The 23464-nt window shown below is 40.3% G+C and overlaps 1 protein-coding gene across 8 annotated transcripts in view; it reads right to left on the bottom strand.

Annotated features, from left to right (window-relative positions):
- Positions 1-23464, bottom strand: part of ralgapa1 (Ral GTPase activating protein catalytic subunit alpha 1) — a 70954-nt gene that overhangs the window by 5130 nt on the left and 42360 nt on the right. For 3 of the 8 annotated variants that reach the window (XM_067614196.1, XM_067614200.1, XM_067614197.1), the window contains 4 exons: positions 23449-23464; positions 21745-21872; positions 4306-4430; positions 340-451 (listed from right to left, as the gene is read on the bottom strand). The exon at positions 23449-23464 is cut by the window's right edge and continues 143 nt beyond it. In XM_067614196.1, coding sequence (XP_067470297.1) covers positions 340-451; positions 4306-4430; positions 21745-21872; positions 23449-23464 — 381 coding nt within the window. Of the gene's footprint in view, positions 1-339; positions 452-2547; positions 2580-4305; positions 4431-21744; positions 21873-23448 lie in introns of all 8 variants that reach the window. The other 5 variants (XM_067614195.1, XM_067614199.1, XM_067614202.1 and 2 more) reach the window with 3 other exon arrangements.

Genomic DNA, 23464 nt, shown 5'->3' with positions numbered 1-23464 from the left:
GCTATATATAAAAGCTATATAAATAAACTTGTTTTGACATCATATGTTTCACACTTGCCTTGTGAAGGCAACAACAGGCTTGACAACTATTTGGATTAAGTGATAAAAAAAAGCAAAGTGCTGATGTTACACAACCTGCTCTCTACCTACACTTTCAGTGTCAGCTGATCCTTCTGTGGTGCTCAGCTCTCATTGGCCATCACATAAAATGAAAATGTGTTTACTCCATTAAGTTAATACTAATATTGTTGGGGAACTACACTAGACATATTGTGTCCAAAGATGTTATTAAAGTACATGAGGTAAAAGCTAAACTACTGTTCTATCTACAAGGCGTACCATTCACAGCTAGCATGAAGGACCTTCTGCTTCAGACCCTTCCCCTTCACCCTGAGCAGGTTAAAGCTGTCTAGTGGTTTAGGGACCATTAGATACATAACACTATGCTCCTCTGGAGAGGAGGAGGAGGCAGGAGAGAAGCAGGAGAACAAAGGAAAAGAAAGGAAAGAAGAGGAAAGAGAGGAAAGGAAATGAGAGGAGAGGAATGGAAAAGGAAAGGAAAAGAAAGGAGAGGCAAGGTGAGGCAAGGCGAGGAGAGGGGAAAAAAAGGAGAGAAAAGAAGAGAAAAGAGGAAAGGAAAGGAGGGGAAGGGAGAGGAGAGGTGAGGGGAGGCAAGGGGAGGAGAGGAAAGGAGAGGAGAAGAGAGGAAAGGGAAGGAAATGAGGGAAGAGGAAAGGAAAAGAGGGCGAAAAAAAGTAGTAGAGGAAGGGAGCAACAACAAAAGATATAGGGAATGGGAGAAAAGGAAAATAAAGAAGAAAGTGACAAACAAAAACAGAGAAAACTGAATAAAAACAGAAATTTGCCAAACAGAAAAAGTATATTTAGAGAGAATGTAAAGACATAACACACACACACACACACACACACACACCAACTGACTGATAAACACAAAACATATCACAACATGTACACATACGCAGTATAACTTCATTATTCTTCTGCTTAATTTTACCACAACTAAGTTACTTATTGCAAATAAACACATAACTACTGAAAAAGAAAAACAAACTTTGTTAGTTAAAAGTTATTCATTCAGACAGTGCGTTTGTGTTTGTGTGTAGAACTATGTAGAGGTGTGCTTACCCATTTTTAAGGATGTGTCAGTTCGTGTGTGTGTGTGTGTGTGTGTGTGTGCAGTGCTACATCATATCAATACCAGGAAGAGAGGAGCATACAAAAGGTTAGAGGCAAAGTTTCACCAGGTCAGTGTGACATCACAGGTTAACAGAACAGACAGGAAAATTACTGAGTGAGTTCAAGGACAAAAGAGTCAAAATCTCACATGGTTAAAAAAAAAAGAAAAGGATCTATCACTTTCATCATGACACTGAGTGTAGTTTGGTATAATGAAGATCTGGTGAAGCTAGACGACATGCACCAATACGCACGAGGAAAAATGTCAAAATCTCTGAGGGGTAAATGCCAAATCAGCTGCATAAGAGCTTAAAAAAAATGTATAAAATCTATGTTTGTTGTTAGCTATTAAAGCTGCATGTGATGATTTTTTTGTCATACTGAACATGGAAAAAATAATTCCCCGTCATTGTGTCAGTGGTCCTGTTTGTTGATGCCTAAATCCTCAGGTTTATTCAGGGTCATGCAGTATGTTTTTGGCTACTGTATATGCTGTTAGGTGTGGGCGGGGCCAACAGGTGGCTGCTACGTCTATCTTAACAAATGATCACATTACCATCTGTATATCAGTGTTCATTCCATCAATGAAATCTAAAATACTCGTTGACAACCTTTTTTCACAACTAAAACCAAATGAGAACTTTAATTAAATGTATTACATTTTTCATCAACAAATACAAGCTAAGTGATAATGTGAAAGACGGATGAATGGACACAAACTAATTACTGTTTCGATGAAGTCTTGTTCAATAACCTGCATGCATCTGCAGAGTCACACACTGTAGCTCCTCATTAGTAAAACTGCATCCTCTGCCGCCTAAAAGAATCTCTTGTTCAGAAATTGATTTAGCTGCTCAACTTGTCGAACTACTACACGTGACCAGAGACTGATTGAGTGAATGTTGCTCTGTTTCTGCTGGTTCTGTAAACAGGTTTCTGTTTAAATGTTTAAATAAATGTTATAAGAACAAGAGCTGGGACAGAAACTTGATCAACCAAGTGACAGGAGGACAGGACTGATACACTACGTGCTTCAAGATGAAAATCTAGATCATAAAACTGGGGAAATTTTGAGCTCAAAAAAAGACAATGCCCTGTTATTACAGATTCTTAAATGTGTCACACCAAACTGCACTCACAGATGAGTTGAAAATGACATTTCCTTTTAATTAAGACAAGACTGCTGTAAACTCATGCAGACCTGCTTAAAGTCAAGAAAACATGGAGGAATAAACATGGAGAGATTAACACCATATGCAGGAGAAATCGGAGGAGATCAGAGGTTAGGTTGAAATGTCAGTAGGAAGAGCCAATCAGAACGGGGTGTGTCGTTCATGTGACCAGGCTTACCTTTTAGCTATAGGCAAGTGAGACATTACGATCTAAAGGAGGGGGGGAGAACAGAAGAGAAGAAAAGGAAAAAAAAAAAAAAAACGAAATAAAAAAAACATAGCACAAAACAAAATAAAAATAAATAAATAAAAGAGGAGAAAACAAATCAAATAGAAATGAATCAGAAAAATTATATTAATAAAAAAGAAAATAAATGAACAAAGTTGGTGAAATTAAAACAAAAAACAGAAAGAGACAAGAATGTTTGATCATTGTGCTGTTAAAGGAGGGAAACCTTTGAGTTAATATAGGGAGAGGGAAGGGAGGGGGGGAGAGAGAGAGAGAGAGAGAGAGAGACAGAGAGAGAGAGACAGAGAGAGAGAGACAGACAGAGACAGAGAGAGAGAGAGACAGAGAGAGACAGAGAGACAGAGACAGAGAGAGGAGAGAGAGTGGGGGGGGGGGGGGGGGGGGTGAGTGAGTGAGAGCTGCAGTAATTTGAGGATGGTTTATTTCAGAACACGGGATTATCTTGTCCAGACTGAATTTTGTATTCGACAAACACATCAGAGTTAATATATCTGCACAAATTTGGACCTTTTTCTTTTAAATGAAAAGCTCGATATCAATCCAGTCTGTATACATTTAGCGTGTTACCATGTTGTCTATGATGAACGCTCATATCTTCATGTCTGACTAACTCTGCCATCCTGTGTTCTGAAATGGGCTGAACAACACACTATAGAGCAACATACTACTTCAGAGAGGAGGGTTTCATTAATACACAATATTCAGAATAAACCCTTAGGGGTGTTTCAAGTTGTTCTAGATGTTATTCAGCCTGGTTGATTGTTATTGTAAATTTATTATTATAATGATTTTTTGACACAATAGCTGGAGAGATGAGCAGAAGTTTGACAGAACAACAATTACACACACACAGTCACACATCTGCTTGACCAGTAGAGAAATAAAAGGAAAACATCATGTCAGTATTACATTATAACAAAGGCTTACGTCACACAGCTGTGTTCCTTTATGTTTTATATATGCAGTATAACCTGTTTATGAAGAAAACGTGTGGCTTAGCAGTGTAATCACATTATTGTAAATAACTGCCGTGTTGAACGATTAGATTATGTGTGAGTCAAAGGACAGTATACCGTTTTAAATTACACTTAAACAGGCTAACTGCAGACAAAAATCATCAGTATCTGCCTAATAAACTTTGCAGGATACATATGAGAGTCAGACATTTAGAACACAACTCCCATGTGCATGTGCGTGCCTGGCATCTCTACGGCTGATCACATGTCAGCTGATTCCTCAGAGATGCTCTGGAGACTGAAGGAGGCTGATCAGAGCTTTGGATAAAGAAAAGAACTCATCTGATACACGGCTCTGAATCAGAGTCCGAGCTGCTACCGTGTGTGTAGCAGCTCTCAGGCAGTATTGTGGAGAATCAGTCCAAACCTAATCTAGAAAACCTGTATCTCAACACATAAGAAAATAGCTTCTAGGTGTGGGTTTCTCTTGAGTCTTTCATTTTGGTATTTGAAATTAGGCTACGTTGGGACATGTACACAAAGTATTCAGTATCAAATTCCATATCTCTCAGTGTCACTTTCCTTCCATGGATGTAATACAAGCAGTTTCACAAAGTTGTACTCTGACAGCCTGTCATTCAGGGTTTCTGAGTGACGGTGTATCTGTTAGTGTGGTAGAATATTAAGTTTGGTTACTGGATCTTTCACAGAGCGAAAGGTTTAGTTGTACCTGTGTCAGAAGGCAGGTGTGTGCAGGGAGCGGGACTGTAGACACGGGCTGCATAATCCTCGAATGTGGTCGGCTCCTGGTGGTGCTGCACGATGGTTTCTAGGTATCGGGCACGTTCCTCGTAGCTGAGGTCAAAGGTCAAGGTCAAACAGAAATAAAGGCACAAATACCAGCAGGACATGAAAGAAGAAAAAGAAGAATCTATTTTATATTTTTCTTAACATTCATTTCATTTTTTAATGTATTATAAAGTAATTGTGTATATTTGTAATTATGTATATAATGGTTTTCTCCAATGAAACCTTAGTTGTGGCAGCGTTTCTTTTTAAGAGACAAATAAAGTGAGCCCAAAAATCCAAGTTTGTGTTGCAATGCGGATTCATCTCTAAATAAAAGAGATCTGGAAATAATTGTTTAGAATTACTAAAATAAAGTAAAGCAAAGTAAAATACAGAAAAGGAGAATACAGAAGTGAAAAAAGGATGAAAATACAAAAAGAAAAAGGGAATAAAAAGTCATCCAGTCGTTGATTTGATATCTTTTAGATACAAATGCTGTTAACTCCATATACCTGGTTTTCTATGTGAGTCTGTGGCCAGAAGGAAAAAAAAAGGCAAACCAAAACCCTTTTATCACCGGCTATTACAGCCTTTAGCGATGAATGCAAAGAGAGGTACAGGGATTCAGCCCAGAGCAGAGTAAATGGAAACCAGGACTTCAACTGTCCATCTATTAGAGATAACCTCATTGATAGCATGACATTTACCCTCTCTTCCTTAGTCCTAGTCATACATCCAACCATAATGACAGCCATATGTAGCCCTAACATCTCCTGAACACACACACACACACACACACACACACACACAACTCAGTCCCATCATCTCCCAATAGTATTACCATTTGCTCGGTGAGCTCCAATAACAAGAGGATTTTCAATGAGAGTGCGTGTGTGTCTCTGTAATTGATAAGGTTGGTTGTGAACAGGCGCAATGTGTGTATGTAAGTGCATGTGTCCCCTGTTTGAGTGTGTGATGGGATTAGGCCAATGAATCTTCAGAATGAAATCTGTGTGTTTGTGCCTCAGACTGTACGTGTGTGTGTGCACGCGTTGTGAATGGTTCAGCCATCTGTAATAGCGCCCATGGGTTTTCTATTGGGTTAGAGAGCTGGTCTATGGGCCTCAGAAGGAGAGAGATTCAGGTCTAATGGTAACTGATCCAGTTAGAGACAATGATAATAACAACAATATGGCTCCTTTAAAGTGGAGGGACAGACTGCGCTGGCAGAAAAGACGAGAAAGGAGGGTAAAAAAATAAATAAATAAATAAAAGAGTGGGGGGGGGGTGAGCGGAAAAAGCTGGCAAAACAGAGAGGAAGAAACATAAAAGTACACATGCAGTATCAAACCCCCTCATTTAAATCCTACTAACTAGGGGAAGGAAATGAGGGGAGCAGAGTCAGGGAGGTTAGAGGTACAAAGAAAGCGAGATGCTGAGGGAGGAAGAGAAGGGGTGACTTGTAAAAAGAAGGAGGGTGGAAATGGCAAGGGTGAAGAGGAAGAAGGGTGAGAATCCTGTGGCGAGTTACAGAGGTGGTGAGAGGGGAGGACAGCAGGTGAGACGGCGAGGAGGATATTTAAGTAACAACACGGTGCAGTGTGTGTGTGTGTGTGTGTGTGTGAGAGAGAGAGAGAGAGTGTGTGTGTGTGTGTGTGTGTGTCTTTCTCCCGGAGAGAGCTGAGAGAAGAGCAGCAGTCACACAGAGTGTCAAGCCAGTGTCTCTCACACCGGGTCTCCATGTGATCTCGCCGTTTGCCTTTTTCTTGCTTCCCGCTCCCCTGCATCACACTTTCCCCTTTGGTGAATGAATGTGTGTGAGGGTGTGTGTGCGTGAGAGAGATGTGTGGATGTAATGTAATTAGGAACAAGAAGTATTACATACAGTGCCTTGGACTTTTTGTGCCCTGGACTTTTCCGCATTTTGTCAGGTTACAACCGCAAATTAAAATGGATTTAGGATAGTCCATAATGTTGAAGTAGGAGGGAAATATTGGTTTTGTGTGCAATTTAATCGCAATATAAATAAACCTTTTCCGTGAAGGCCTTAAAGTTTGTTAGAGAACATTATTAAACAAACAGCATCACGAAGACCAAGGAGCTCATCAAACAGGTCAGGAACAAAGTTGTTGAGAGGAACAAAGCAGAGTTAGGTTATAAAAAACATCTCAAGCTTTGAATATCTCACAGAGCCTCATTAAATCCATCATTAGAAAATGGAAAGAATATGACACAACAGCAAATCTACCAAGAGAAGGCCGTCCACCTAAACTGACAGACCGGGCAAGGAGAGCGTTAATCAGAGAAGCAACCGAGAGGCCAACGGTAACTCTGGAGGGGCTGCAAAGATCTACATCTCAGGAGGGAGAATTTGTCCACAGGACAACTATTAGTCGTGTACTCCACAAATCTGGTGTTTATCTTGTTTAATCCTATTTGGAGTTTGCCACAAGCCATGTGGGAGACACAGCAAACATGTGGAAGAAGCTGGTCAGATGAGATCAAAATTAAACTTTTTGGCCCTGGTGCAAAGCGCTATGTGTGGCAGAGACCCAACACTGTACATCACCCTGAGCTCACCATCCCCACAGTGAAACACAGTGGTGGCAGCATCATGCTGTGGGGATGCTTTTCATCAGCAGGTACTGGGATACTGGTCAGGATTGAGGGCAAGATGGATGGAAGCAAATACAGGGTAAATATTGAAGAAAACTTGTTTCAGTCTGTGAGAGACTTGAGACTGAGGTGGAGGTTCACCTTCCAGCAAGACAATGACCCTACAGTCAAATCAACAGATTTCAGCTTTTTGTGTCTTAATTGTTTGTGTTACAACAAAAAGGTATTTTGCACCTTCAAAGCATATGTGTTAATATGCTTTCAAGGTCTTATATACGCATATTGTGTTAATCAAATGGTAAAAAGCCTAATAAAATGAATTTGAATTCTAGGTTGTAACAGTGCAAAATGTGGAAAAGTCCAAGGGGGATGAATCCTGATGCAAGGCACTGTATTCCAGCCAACAACACTTTTTGAAAAATATGAAGACAGTATCTGCAGGTTTTCAGAAACGTCTAAAAGGCCACTGTTTTGTTATTTCTGAGAGGGTGAAAAGGTTTAAAGGACACCTGCAGGACAGATAGAAGTCTACAGAGGCAAGGAAACTGAAAGAGAGAAGAAAATGGGAAGATGGAGAAAGAGAAAGAAAAGCTAATAAATACACAGACATGGTACGACTGCTGGGATAAATGACAGGAACATCGCTTTACTTTTCTTCACTCATTCTGTGTCTGCCTCCTTTATATCCATCTCCTTCTTTCTTCCTCCCAGCGTGGGTTTCTGCCTGTGGCCTTATGTTACTGTGTCACAAACACCAACTCTCCTCTGGGAGGAGGCGACAACAGGAGAGAGACGCACTCTGATGCAAAACCTTTACCTACTCACTAATATCGCCTTCATATGTGGGATTCCTAAAGGTCCTGCACACCCACACGTGTTTTCAATCACTCCGGCTAATTAGACCTCTGCTCAGGTTGAAGCTGAGTGGAGCTACAACGGGAATTGTGTGACGTCACCAAACTCTATAACCAAATAACAATAAAAGCCTTTTTCCACAGAAAACAATTGTAAATTTCACAGGAGGAAAAGCACAGATGTAAAAAATAACAAACAGTGATGGCTGAATTATGATTAGCTGCTTCAGTTTCAGGGTCCTGGTATTGTTCATGCTGCCTCACTGTCACACTGTCGGCTGACTGGGATACTTAAATAGAATGAAAAACATGTTATTAGCTACACCTGTGCTTTACCTACAATGAAAAGTCAACATTTCTGCAGTGGTATAAATTGTCCCGCCCCAACAGGTGCAACAAACACAAAAGCTATGAACAAGCACTGCCTTGTTTATTCATTCACTTCTCCCTATATAACAATCATGTTACTCTATACTGAGCAGTAAATTGAGATTACGAGCTCATCATCATTTTGCATCATCACTGAAAGGTGTGGACTCGTATGTACAATAGTAATTTTTGCATCTATAAAATGTAAAGTGCTAACAATCCCACAACACCATTGTAATATACATGCCATGGATGCTACTTATTTTGTTCAATTGTGGGAATTTATGATGGTTGATGGTTTTATAGTGCATATATTTTCTGCTCTGATTGAATTCAGACACTATAAAAATATAAATAAAATACAGTACATTATAGAGTAGGGCTGCAACAAACGATTGTTTTCATTATTGATTAATTTGTGGATTATTTCCTCAATTAATTGTTTAGTTGTTTGGTCTATAAAATGTCAGAAAATGTTGAAAAATGTCTCCTGTTTCCCACAGCCCAATGTGACATCCTCAAATGTTCTTCTTAAAAAATGATTAATCGATTATCAAAATAGTTGGCAATTAATTCACCTCTATAAACAGATATCTACATATAAATGCAGAATCTGTAGGCAACGGGATGAGATTTTGGTACCAGAAACATTCTGGTTTCTGTTTGTAGTATTGACCAATCACGTTTGAGCGAGCTTTGGTTGTATGCGGGTAAACAGTCCGTGTGGAGAGCAAAAGAGTCGGAACGCACTGGCTGAAATCTAATCTCAGAACCCATCGGCTATCATCTGACGACGATTAACTTTTTAAAAAAAAAAACTGCATTCATACACATATATCTGTTTATAGAGATTAGCAAAAATGTCGTCTGGACCATGTCAAGTTGCTAATCAGACTGTAAACAACGACTGTAAACGACTGGCGCATGGAAGAGGAAGTCTTAGCCTGGACATTCATTATCGGGATATCCACTGGCTACACAGGAATCCCCAAATATTGGCCGTTGCCCCCTGAGGCTAAATCACTGTTGGACAGATAGCCGATGGGTTCTGAGATTGGCAATTAATGTAATAGCTGGCAACTAGTCGATTAATCATTGCAGCTGTATTACAGAGTAAATAGTGATTTCAGACGTGGCCGATGTCTTGAGAAGAGGTCGAATCAGGTTAAGTGACATCTGCGTGGGTGGACTATGAGTGTGTAGGAGCTTTAATTACATGTTTATGAGCTAATATATATCCATCCAGCTTATAATAATCCTATTTTCATATTATTCAGAATACTGACTCATGTCAACATGGTAACTTGTTTAAACAGTAAACAAAAGCTTAATTTGCACACAGTCATATTGTCAGTCTTTGATCTTTGCAACTATTAGTCCTGTTATTTCTAAAAAAGGAGGAGGAAGAAGCTGAAATCTGCCTCCTGAACTAAATGGCAATCTTCAATGTCTGTGTTTATCTCTACAAATGAAGTTATTATTATTTAAAAAAGTAGAAACCAGTGAGAGGTCATAGAAAATAGACTTTGATTGCATTGACACATCTCTGCCTCCATCCATCCATCTATCCATCCATCCCTCCCTCCACCCAAATGGCAGTCGTCACTATGAAATCTACTGTAATTGAATTTCAGATGGCACCTCTTAAGTCATTAGCAGAAAAATATCTCTTTTTTGGAGAGAGAAAGGGAATGAAAGAGGGAAAATTATAAGGGGAGAACGAGGGAAAAGGGCTTGTGAGGGAGAAGGAGGAGAACGCAGAGAGAGAAAGGAGAAAGGCAAGACAGGAGAAAGATAGAGGAGGAGAGGGGGCGGATAAAAAGGCTCTTTTGTGTCGAGTCAGAAACTCATTTTCTTGGCGTGGCTGAAAAGAGTGGGGAGAGTGAAGCGTTCGTGCCTTCTCCAGCTCGCTCTCTCTCTCTCCCGCAGCGCGGTTCATTGTGGCGGTGTTCGACTCCTGCGATCACTTGAGACCGAGGGAGACTGAAGAAGGAGAGGAGGCGAGGGCAGGAGAAAGGGAGCTTGTTAGCACATTAGGAGCTGGGCCCACTGCTGGGATGTGTGTGTGTGTGACAATGTTTTTATGTAGAAGTGTGTGTCTGTACATCGAATATGGTGTGAATATTCTCTACATGTGAATATATAGCCTACGGAGCATTCAAATACACTGTTTTTTGTGAGAGACTTAGATCAAAACGGCTTAATTTGGTTTCTATTTCTCACTTTTATATACACGATGACCCAGAAGGTTCATATAAATCGTTTTGATTGACAGTTTAACAAATCATTTAAAATTTAAAGCTGAAATGTTAAGGTGTGCTAAAGATTCAAATCCTTTTTAGTGACCTGCCTTCAACATACATGACGATGACATAATCACACGGGAAAAGGGAAGGGTAAGGTAACTTTTTAATGGCACACTTGGCTCCATCATTAGAAAATGAAACAATTTTGTAAAAAGCTTCTACAGCCAATCATCAGAAGTTTCCAAATTACAGGTTTCACATACACTTCCTCTTACAGCTCATCTGCTTTCTGTAGCTCATTTTACACTCATTTTCGTCACACAATACGTGTGTACATGAATCATCTCTCCTGAATATGCACCATCAACTGTTGACTCATTTGTTTACTGCTGAAACAAGTTCATCTGTGACTTCACTCTGCCACCTTTCTGCTTTCTTCCTCTCTCTTTTTTTTTTTTTAAAGGACTTGGTTGAATGTTGTTTGTGACCACTGCTCCTACACTAGTCTTGGTCTCAAACAAGACTTTTGGTCCTCTGATGTCATAATGAATGAACAAAACGCTGTATTCATTTCTGATTGACAGTTGTTTTTCAGCTCAAAATGTTTTAAACGCAGATCCAGAAATTTTGATATGTTCCTGTGAACTCATCCTCACAGTTTATTCAATAACCTGACATTCCCTGTCTGGAGCACGTGCCTCGGAATTTCCAAACATCAGGTCCTCTGTCTGTAAATGTAGGATAGTGGAATCCCAGAGGAGAATACACAGCCGTGTACACTTCTTATTGTCATTGACATGTATGGACATTATACTAACAGTCTACAAACAGCTTAATTCTGGTGAGAATAGATCAATAGGCTTTGAGTGAGAGTTATCTATGTTGTTCAAGTGGAGCTACTTGGTGATATAAAAATCACTTCATTCATCCCTTGATAGAAGACTTTTTTCCCATTACACCGATCCCCACTCACATAGTAACTTTTCATTACTTCTCCAAATGGCATCTAATCTGAACCGGTTTGAATATTAACAAATCACTTACAGAGACATTAGACAAATGTAGACGGTATGTTTGCCAGCTGGTTTGTGAAGCTTTATACAGAAAAATATCAAAGTGATGAGAGAGTTAGAAGAGCTGACACTGGTGGGTGGGTTCAGCTTTCTCTGGACAGTGTTCACTCACTGCTTTTCAGATTTTGCCTTGAAGTTTTTATGCATCATTTCCTTCGGTCGGTCAGATAAGTGACTGCATCACACAACGATTAAATTGGTTGAGTCATCAACATGTCGACCGGTGTGGGATAGGACAGTTCCTGTTTTGGCGACAACTTAAGATGTAAAGAAAGCTAAATTTTAAATATAAAGATTCTTTAATCGCTTTAACATCTATTTTTAAAATGTAAGAACGGGATATTAAAAGTGCAACAACAAAACTTCTGTTCATTATCTAAAGCTTGTCCAAAAAGATACCTCTCCTCAGAAACACACACACACACACACGCTGTATCTCACTCTGCATCACACACACATACACCCTCTATCTGTCCTCTCCACCCCAGGCATTGGAACAGACAACAGAGAGAAGGACATCAGAGGGATAATACAATTGGAAAAGCTTTACAGCGTGTAATGATAAACCTGTGCATGTGTGTGTGTGTATGTGTGTGTGTGTGTGTCCATGCCCAAAGGAACAAGCTAATGGGTTTATATCTTTCTGTGATAGCAATGATATGGAGGCTTTGTGATTTCATTACGAGTGTGTGTGTGTCCACGTACGCCTTAGATGAGGACAGAGATAGGTTGGTCTCATGCACTACTTATTGTTAGGGGGGATGATGTGCGTGGAGACACACACGCACGCTTCCACAATCGTATTTACCCCTATTCATCTGCTCTTTAACCTGATGCAGAAACAGGGAGCGGAGGAGAAAAACAGACGCGATACATTAATTGGCCCCTTCTCACCCCACTATTTCACCCTTTGACATGTGTATGTGTGTGCATACACCCTCACCCTCTTCCCTGTCACCACTGGGGAGCCCTAAAGCTGCCAGTGCAATTACAAGTTTTATTTAACGGACACACACACACACACACACACACACACACCAAAGCGTACAAACACACACACACACACACTCACAGCATGGGTGTTGTCAACGAGGCCATAATAATAATTCTCTGATTAGGGAGATGGATTTTATTCTTATCTGCAGGCTCTAACAACAGTTACACAATATTCACCCTCCACATACACACAGATATGAACGTACATATATATCCTTCTTCTCAAATTCCTAACAGCGATGAATAAATCATCAGTTATTCTTTAACACCTCTTTTTCCCCCGGCGGTTGAAAACTATTCTCCTCTTTCTGTCTCTTTAAGGCCCAAATTGAAGACGCCTATTAGAGCTCATGATACACGGGTCGCTGTGCTGCACTTTGTCGTCGTGGTCTTCTTGGTCATCTGTGACATCCCACCCTGAATCTTAAACACCTCGTCACATCAAAATACTTACATTCACACTCCCGGCCGCAAAATGCATTCACGCATTTACACACTCACACACACACGGCAGATTAGCTTGTTTACCAGTCAGAGGGGGGTCTGCTCCAACAAGGTGTGATCAAGCTGCTGATGGCTACAACTCATGTGTCTGCACAGCTCTCGGTGACAAGGCGTGTACGTGTGCACACAAACACACACACACACATATTACATGAATCATATATTTCGGAAATTAGACCAAAAAAAAAAACATGATAGTACATGAGTAATATCTGAGTGATACACCTACCTAACAGTAATTTACTCTCTCTTTGATAATTCAGTCCTCAGACCTATTTATGGACTATTCCAGTCAGACGGTTGTGTGTGTGTGCAGGATGATGTCTGTGAGTTTAATGCTACACTGAATTGGAACTTTGGTGCTTTCCGCTTGTGCGAGACCGGCTCCTGCCGGGGTCACTGTGTAAAGGTTTGCAGTTACAACCATTTTACATTACAACTACTCCATGCTTCTGAATTACTCAGATACTAAGTTTTCTGATCCTAAAGCGGGGTGGGAAACAGATTTAAATAAAATATAAATTTAATTTAAATAAAATGTTTTGAGGAAGGGGAGAAGGAATGGAATTTAAAGAAAATGCCCAAGGAGGTTAAAACAAGACTGGTCCAGTTTAAGAAAGTTATTCAGAGCTAAGCTGAGGGAGAAACCAGAGTGTTGGAGATGTAACGAGAATGATGTCACTCTGGTACACCTTTGGTGGTCCTGCTCAAAAGCGCAAGATCACTGGACAGCCAATCAGCCATTTATTAAATTGATCATTGGTCAGGATGTTCCATTCTGGGTGATCCCCTACCACTGTACCAATCTCCCCACGTCAGATGCAGATTGGATTCATACAGCTCTTATGCTGGGTAGGAAAATCATGTCTGCTGATTTGCCCCCAGTCAGTGTATGGTTCAGTTAACTGGGGACTGTAGCAGCATATGAGAAATTGTCTCTCAGCTTAACCCTTCCCAGATGTTGGAGCATCTGTGATTACATGACTGTGTGATGTGTTTGGATGTGTGTCTATTGCCAGTGTGACGTTATGTATGTCACCTTTTATTTCGGTGTTTATTATTATTATTATTATTTTAATTATTATTTATTTGTCTCTTTTTTGTTATTTAAATTAGAGATTATACAATTTATGGCATCATTTCTTGTTCTTGTATTGATGTCATACTGTTTGCATTGAAAATGACAAAACGCATTTGGTCATAAAAAAATGGACTTGACTTCCAAAATGTGACTATTTGCCGTCTTTCCTTGTCATATATGACAATAAATTGAATATCTTAACATTTTAGGCTCTTAGATAAAACAAGCAAATTGAAAACATTACAACGTCCCAAAAAAAGCACTTTTTTCACTATTTTCTAACATTTCATAGGATAAACAATTAATTGAGAAAATGATTGTTAATTGTATCCCTACTGACAAGTGAAATCAGCTGGCCTAGTGTAAGAGTTTTGAAGGTGAATGTTAAGCAGAATTTCAGTTTAATACAGTTTTTAAAGTTTTGCAAAATTGTCACGTCTATCTACTTGGAAAACTAACCGAGAGAGTAATCTATTATTCAAACATAAATACATTTAACATCTGTATTATTTAATTGTACATCAATGTGTCAAAGATCATAAAGCTGCTTGTGAAACACACTGACACCATGAATGCAGCACACACACAAACACACAAACACACACACACACACACACAGAAAGACACAGACACGCATTTCCCCGAGGAGAAGTGGAAGAGATTAGCCGTGACCCCTCCTCCTCACCCTTTTCTTTTCATTTCCTCTATCTACCCAACGGGAAACAATTAACCACAATCACCTCCCCCTCTGCATGCATTCACACACACACACACACACACACACACACACACACACACACACACACACACACACACACACACACACACACACACACACACACACACACACACACACACACACACACAGTGTTATGTTCATTTCCTTACCCTTAACCTTCACTAATACACGGACTCTTAACCTAATCCTAATTGCATCTTTTAGCTTCAAACTCCTCTCAGCATGTGGTGCTGATTTGCTGTCAATTTGCCACTGTAAAAGCTCCACAGAGTGATGTGTTTTCTGTGAGGAACAGATGGGTAAAATATATTTATACTCATCCATATTTATCACTTTGAAAAGATGCAGCGTGCTGACTATTTCAACACTTGTGGTTTTGTTTATTATTCTAATTTCTAAAAAACATTGAAAAGATTATGTGAAACACAAGAAACATTTTTTTTCTGTTAATTTCGATGTAGTGAAGACAACGCCACTGAGTTTTTAGTTTGCACAATTCCGTCGGATGTATCTCGACCTGGAGACGGGCAGCAGTTCAGTTTTGGGTTTATATCAAAGGAAATAGCTGATGGATGTAGTGCAGCTTGGGGGAGGTTAAGAATAAAATGACCCCATTTCAGCATCAGCAATAACAAAATGTCTTCAATTTGTGAAGCTTTGCCCTTACCTTTCTACCATGGTGAAGAACACACACTCCTTGTCACACACAGCAGATTGTAGCCTTACTGGGACAATAGGCTCTATTGTGGGAGCTGGCAAAGAGAAGCCAGGCAGGCTGCTAGGCGTTTGGCTGCTCTTGTGTGTGTGTGTGTGTGTGTGTGTGTGTGTGTGTGGATATGGGGGATAATAGCGCTACATGCCCTGAGCTGCCATCATTTCACTGGGAACAGAGTGTGAAAGAGAGGGAAAGGCAGTGACACACACATGCACAGACATCACACACACATACAAACACAGCATCGCTATCACACTGAGCCATATGCTGACCCCAGCCTCACTGCAGCTATCTCTGCCAATCAACTACTAGAGGGGATGTCCCACACACACACACACGCACGCATACACACAAACACACACACACACACACTCACAGACAATAGCTCTAATCCTGAAAGTGAAACAAATACACATTCAACATAAACACCATGAAAAACACACACACACACACACACACACGTGTAAATGGATAGATGATATACATTTGAAAATTCATGCACACAAACATACTCTTGCTGGCACTTTTTTTGTGTGTGTGTGTGTGTGTGTGTGTGTGTGTACGTGTGCAGTGGCTTAGTGTCTCTCCAACATTGTTCCCCAGAACCACAATCACCCAGGAGCAGATGGAGGACGTTCACAGCTTGCTCTTCCACACACACTAAACACCAACAGACATGTAAACCCTCACACACAGCAACACCTATCGCATAGAAATGTCGCTCAAACTCTCTCTGACACGGACACACACACACACGCACACACACACACATCATTATCAGATGGTAGAACAGCTGTAGCAGATCTAGCGAGGTAAACATCGGCCGAAGTGGTCACAAGACTGATTAATCTTTAATGTAACGTAGTAAACCCGCATGACACTTTTAAAAGTTTACAAAATATATGTTACGCTACATTTTTAAGTCAATTTATGTATTTTACTAAGGAGTACATATCAAACAAAATCCTCAAGTGTCTTATTTGGAAGTAAAATATAAACAGAAAACTAAATTACTGCATCGTGGTCTGATCTCCATTCATACAATATGTCAATTTATTATTGCTCCACAGCTGATACAAGTTAATCTCTGTTTCGTGACATTCAATATAGTGTGATCAAAACAGCTGAACACTGTAGTTTTTAGCAAATATTACTCAAAAATAAATAAATAAATAAACACGGAGTATTTCCAGCAGCAGGATGGTGTATGTGAGATTGACTCAAAATAAAACTACAATGTCCATGTTCATGGTAGTAAAGGAGTACGTCACCCAGAAGAATAAGATATATCAGGCTTTAGCTACACCTGGAATACTTGTTAGTGGGACCGATTCATAGTTGGTTTGGATTTTTGACAATAGGAAAACATAAAATATAACCAGCCTGTCCTTTAAACATTTACATTCAATGTCTTGCAGCTGAAATTTTGTTTTCTAGTGCAAAAATAATTGTATGTTTCCATGTTGATATCACATCAGGTTACTTATCTTACTGGATGAATCAGCGCTGAGTGTTTGAATCTTAAAATTTCCTTCAAGGAGTGCCTTTGAGGTAAAAAGCTTGAATTTACCACTTTTCTGATATGACCTGTAAGTAGCATTAGGTTCAGGGACTCCACTGCCGCAAAAGGAATTGGTGACACCAATATATCACTCAGCAGTCTGCTCCTTCCTTTCATGTGGTCTAATCTATGAGTTAAGAAGGATTGATGCCACTGTGGTGGGCTACAGGAGGAATCCATCTTCCTCTACCTGGACCAAAGAGTACCAGTCATCAGAAGGTAGAGAAGTTTCAAAACACAGTGTTTTTTTTGCATTTCATTGTGATGATGTGTGAATACAGTGAGGGCAATATGGAGAGCAGCAGTATGTGTGTGTTGGGGTTGTCTTGGATTGCTTTTCTTGCTGCAATGAGCTGATACGTGAGATAGAGCTGTGCTTACACACAGCTGCCCCAGCAGCCTGGCACTCAGTGTGCATGTGTGTGTGTGCGCTCTTGGATGGTTGTAGTCATGGTGAATGAAAGATCAGAGGGAGAGGGAAGGCAGATGGACCGCCCTAAGGGCCAGGAGAGAGAGAGAGAAAGAGGGAAAGAGAGAGAGAGTGGAAGGAGGGGGGTGAGGGAAGGGGAGAAAAAGAAAGAAGAAAAAAATGCCAGTTAACCACTGACACATTTAGCCCTGCCAACCTTCTTTCCATCCCTCTCTTTCCCCCCCATCCTGTCTGAGCCTCTCGCTGAGGATACCTGATGTTACAATGCAGCACTCACAATCACAAACAGAGAACACACGCACCACTTAAGAGGCACGCGAGGTTATCTAAGACTCACACTCTCAATGTGTCTTCTTCTCCAGGAATGTCTGATCTCATTTACAACAAAAAGGCCAACACTATGTATTATACTGACCTCTGTTACTGCTCGCTTAGTCTTAAATCCGGTAGTTATGGTACCAGATCACAAACCCGGCAAAGTCAGTCTTGATGCAGTAAGGCTTATAAAATATAACTTATTCACATATGTTCTATCGTGTGACTGTTGGGCTGCTCTGTGTCTGTATTTGTGTTTCTTTGTGTGTATGAATTGTGTGACTTTCAATGCGCTAAGGTCTCCTTAACACTCTGAACGAGACAACACGACCAGCAGGCGTTCCTGAAAACAGCCCTGTGTTAAAACATGGCCGGGGGCTGCACTGTGGTGAGGGTGTTTTGCTTCAGGTAGCACTAAGATCCATGAATTAGAGGGATTATAAGACACCGAAACACTGCACAGCTGTTTATAATGATATGAAACAGAATTTTACAACTTACAGAATTATCACGGCAGGAGTGATTTTATCTTTTGTTGTAACAAACGTGAGCAGTCATCTGCCTGGAATGTTGGCCGCCAGTTGGCCACCGCAACGCCTTGCTGAATGATGTCATGTTGTGGCAAAAGTTGAGCCGCGTTCAACTTGCTGGAGCTCTCAGAATGCCGTCAGAATTAGGGGGGCTGTATTCTTTCACGCAGGACTAAAGTAGATCTGAATGTGTCCTTTTATTGAATTGTATCGTCCCAAACATTCATCAATTCTTATTCTCTAACTCTCCGGTTGTTAAGCATCATTATGACGTCATGACATTACAGCTTCTCTACAGCTTAGAGTTAAGGACATTGAGAATGAGCAGAAAACAAGCAGGGGGGGGGAAGCAGAAAAGCTCCGAAAGACTGAATGAAAAAGGAAAAGTAAAGAAATCTGAGAAAAGAGGAAAACCAGACAATTCAATAGAGATAAAGGGAGAGAGAGAGAGAGATGTACCGAGATAGGGAGAGGGTAGTTAGAGAGACAGAAGAGAAAATACAGGGACTGAATTAAAAAGGGAGACAGAGAAATGATGACGAGGGGACAGAGTGACACAAGACAGGAGCAGGGAAAAAAAAAAAAAACGAGAGCACAAGACATGTAGGGAAGTTAAGGCAGAGCTACAGAGCCAGAGAGATAAGAGGGAGAAAAGGAAAGAAAAAAAAAAAAGTGACAGAAGTAGAGGGCAGAGAAGGGAGGGAGAGGTGGAGAGACAGAAGAGGAGAGAGGTGTGTGTAGCAGAGAGATGGGGAGTCAATAATGACTGATTACTGTAATTCAGCCTGTCAGAGACATCGACCTGCTGCTACCACCAATCAATACACACCAGGACATAAGCAGACACACAAACACCTCCCAACGAGCATGCGCAACACATGTGTGTCATTAGGACCATGTACACGGTCACACACACACACACACACACATATAGTAGGTGTGTGGATATACACACACAGGCTGTACACATGTTTACATGTCTGCACACTTGCCCGAGATTGCTGGAGTCACACAAAAGCACGCACAAACTGATACGCAGACATGAACACACGCAAGAAGATACATGTGCGCGTGCTCTCTCTCTCTCTCTCTCACACAAACACAAAGGAGTCAGGGGGTGTTAGCTACGAGCTACAGCCCCACACTGAGCCTAACAATCTCTCTGTCTCTGTCTCACTGGGTGGACGTGACAAAGCAAAATGGCTTCTTCAACCTCCCCCTTCCCCCTCCTCCTCTTCTACCCACGCACCTTCCACCTTCTTGGCTACCATCACCACCTCTACCACTCGCATTATCTCTCTGAAAAGAAGAGAAAGGATGAACGAGCGAAGAGAGGGGAAAAAAGAGGGAGAAAGACGAGGGTTGAGAGAGGATTAAAGGGGAGAAAGTTGGATGTGAAGAAGCGAAAGAACAGAAATGAAGGACAAGAGGGAAAAATGAGAGTAAAGGGACATAAGAGAACAGTAGAGGAGAGATGGGAGAAAGGGATGAGGGGGGAAACGTGAAAAAAGGAAAAAGATGGAGCAGATGTAGGTGGCAGGACACCAAGATGAGATACAAGGGAAATGACAAGAAAAGGAGGGAGTCAAGGATAAGAGACAAAAGAATAAAGTGAGGGTTGTATTATATCAGTGGCTATTTTAGTTGTGACTGCATGGCTACCTGTTGCAGCTGCCGCCTTATCCTTGACTGAAGAGGGCTAACCATCTTCTAATAGGTTTTATCCCTCCAGGTGCTATTTAGCCTATGTTCTTCTGACGCTGGCAGCTATCAATCCTTGTTGGTTCGGTCTATGTGGTGGCTAAGCTTGCCGGGGATGCCGTAGATAAATACAGCCCTTATCCTGTGCTGCAGCATTAGCTGATGAGCTGTTTTTCCACCCCAGTGTGGTCCCGCTGTGATAATTTATGCTGGTTATTTCTACTGCCCCTTTTTTGCTGTGTTCCCTTCACTCATTTCACACAGCCCGTACACCGGTTCCATGATGAAACTAAGCTTCGCAGCATATCATTTTAAATCCACTGACACCTTTCACTTAGAAACTTGTTGAGAACACGCTAGTGATAACAAGACAGAAGGGTTTTATATAAAGTAATTCCATGAGACTTAATTGGTAAAATGACTTGAAAGCGTGAATGCTTGAGATGACGACATCCTCTGCTAAATTTAGCTTCTTGCTTTCGACCAAAACTTTTAAAATCAAAACTTGAATTTATCTTAGATATGAGGGGCAGAGGTGCGAAGAAAAGAAGAAAAGGACAGACAGACAGGAAGACAGTATGATTAGGGAATCAAACTGCTTTAAGTGCTGCTTAGAGGAAATTCCAATGATCAGTTAGTGGCTCAGTTTGGCTCAACAGGGGACACTGTCACCTCAAAATAGTGTGTGTGTGTGTGTGTCTGTACTTGCATTGCTGCACTTCTAAAATACTTGTGTCCATGCAAGTGTAACCATCCGTCTGTGTTTGTTAGAATTAAGCGGGGATACATGTCTGTATTTGTACGTGCGTGTCTGTGTGAGAGCAGAGAGCAAAGCCCCTCATTTAGAAACAGCGTTAGAGAGAGAGAGTCATCGATAAGTATTGACCGCTGGGCTTGTTCCAACCAAACTACCATCGCATCGGATCAAGCAGACAGACTGTATACACACCTGTCTATCTGTTTGGCTCTCTCTCCTGCACACACACGCACGCACTCTATCCCAACTTTGTCTGCCTGGCCATGCACGACAAACACACACACACACACACATTTGATACAGCACTTCAGACTCAACTAAATACACCCCCTATCACACTGGCACTTATATTCTGAAAGCCAAACACCACTGGACATTGATTTGCTATTCTTAACACTTGAGCTGAGTGATAACCGACACTCTCACTCACACATACATGTGCAAGGATTTCAACAGGCTTCACAATGGCATATATATATATTTCAACAAGTTCAAGTAAGTAAGATGAGCCTTCAAACTATTTAAAGAGTTGACCATGAGGTGTTAGCATGGGGATGGAAACTGAGGCAATGACCTAAAAACTAAAAGATTAGTTTTTATCAACACAACCAGTCATGTATGGATTTAGAAGTATTTAGACTGCAGAAAAAGACAAAAAAAAATAAAGTATAAAGAAAGGACTCCCAATATTAAAAATATGTTTCTTCATATTGTAGCTACTGGAATATCGCCAGCATTCTGGACTGGCAGTGACCACAGTGCTGTTATCTGGTCTTCAGTTAAATATTTTGATTGAAGGTGTTGTTCTTGTCACCATGGAAGTGTAGATATAAGGATGACTTACCTCTCACTTCTGATCCTGATTTAGCATATTTATCTTTTTAAAAGGATACAAGTTCTGGTATAGAGGAATGAGTGATTTGAGAGCTCGACTGGCGTTGATAGCTGTGGCTCTGACCATGGTGGGCAAAATCTTCATGTCCACTATGGCACCGTCAAACAATGGACCGAAGAATGGCACCTATAGAGACGCACACGTTAGACAGAACAAATCACTCCGTTTTAAATGAATACACTGCCTATGGAAGTACCTCAAAGAAAGGAAATACTATGTATTTTTCTGAAATAGAATCATCTATGGGAGTCATTGTGGTTTTAGTGAACCAAGCCTGACGAGTAATGACTGACATGACAGTTTTTTTTATGATATACTATTTGATTCAGGCTATGGTTTTCTGGCATAATTCAATACTTTGCTTGTGGAATCCACCAAAGAGAATAATGTCAGGCTTTTTATTGAATTAATTTGGAGACCAGGTCTCTGAGCCATGCACTCTATGACCGAATACAGTGCTTTCAGGACGACAACACAGAGAATATCTTATCTAACTTGTTTTTGGATTCATGGTAATTCAATATTTTTGCTTGTAGAATGAATGAAACAGAATAAGGTTATGTTATTAGTGCTGTGGTATCTATGTCATACAGAAAAAAGCAGCATTTTATTGTGTTTGGTCTTGCTTGAAATAGAGTTATGCTATCAGTGCTGTGGTATTAATGTCTGTGTGTTTTAGACTGATACACTATCCAGAGCAACAAGACTGAGGGCAAGACTCTCTCTAGGATTGTTAGACACGCTGGATGCATATCTGTGTAGTCCGGTACGAATCGCACACACAAAGCATATACAAAAATATACAATTATGAACCAAAACACAAATAGAAATTCTGAAAACCAAGATATCAGGGCTTGATTAAGGTAATTTCCATATAATTCTACAAATGTAAAAGTGTAAAATAATGCAACCCGCTGTGTGATTATAAAAGTTAAATTTGGATGACTGATTGGTCTTTCCTGTATGGAAGCAAAGAAAGGGTTTAGTTATTTAAATTTCAGAGGCAACTGAAGACCTCATTCTGAAATGTATCCACTTCTAAATAATTGTAGTTGAAAATTTAATATAGCTGAATTTATAGCAGTGCAATATTTCCCTCTTTCCAATCAGAAATTTTAAGTTTTATTGATTCAAAAAATTCCTCCTGTTTTAAATTTCACCGATTTAGACCAGAACTTTTCTTTCTTAGATCACATGACTGACAGAATGTAACTTGATAGGACATTAATTCCATTCAGGCTCATTGCTTATTCTTAGCAGTCCGCATGCTAAAGTGTAAAATTTTCATTTTGGATTTTGGTTTATGAATTCAACCGATCCAGTTTGAGCAACTTGACTAGTTTATTTGAACCTGTTTATTTGGACACTTGAATTTTCTATCTGAATTCATAAAATCATGAAAACAAAACCTAAACCATATAAATTCTGATAGATGGTTTACAAAGTAAAATATCTGAATGCTGTATATTTAGTGGTATTTGAATTTTAACTTTTGACCAAATTAAGTCTCACCACTGGACTCCACCATTTAAAAATGACACTGACTGGCTACTGAGCAATACAGCTGACATTATTTTTTTTTTTTTTACCAATGTAAAGATTCTGAATAAACGCACAAAATATTGGTAACTGGCAGTTTGAGTCCATTACATCATCCTTCATAAATTTGTATCAGTGCCGTGATGAAGAACACTGTTTTACCTCAGGTTTTTTTAGG

Source organism: Thunnus thynnus, chromosome 16 (assembly GCF_963924715.1).
Source record: "Thunnus thynnus chromosome 16, fThuThy2.1, whole genome shotgun sequence".
Classification (NCBI taxonomy): domain Eukaryota; kingdom Metazoa; phylum Chordata; class Actinopteri; order Scombriformes; family Scombridae; genus Thunnus; species Thunnus thynnus.
This window is presented reverse-complemented; position numbering and strand designations above follow the sequence as displayed.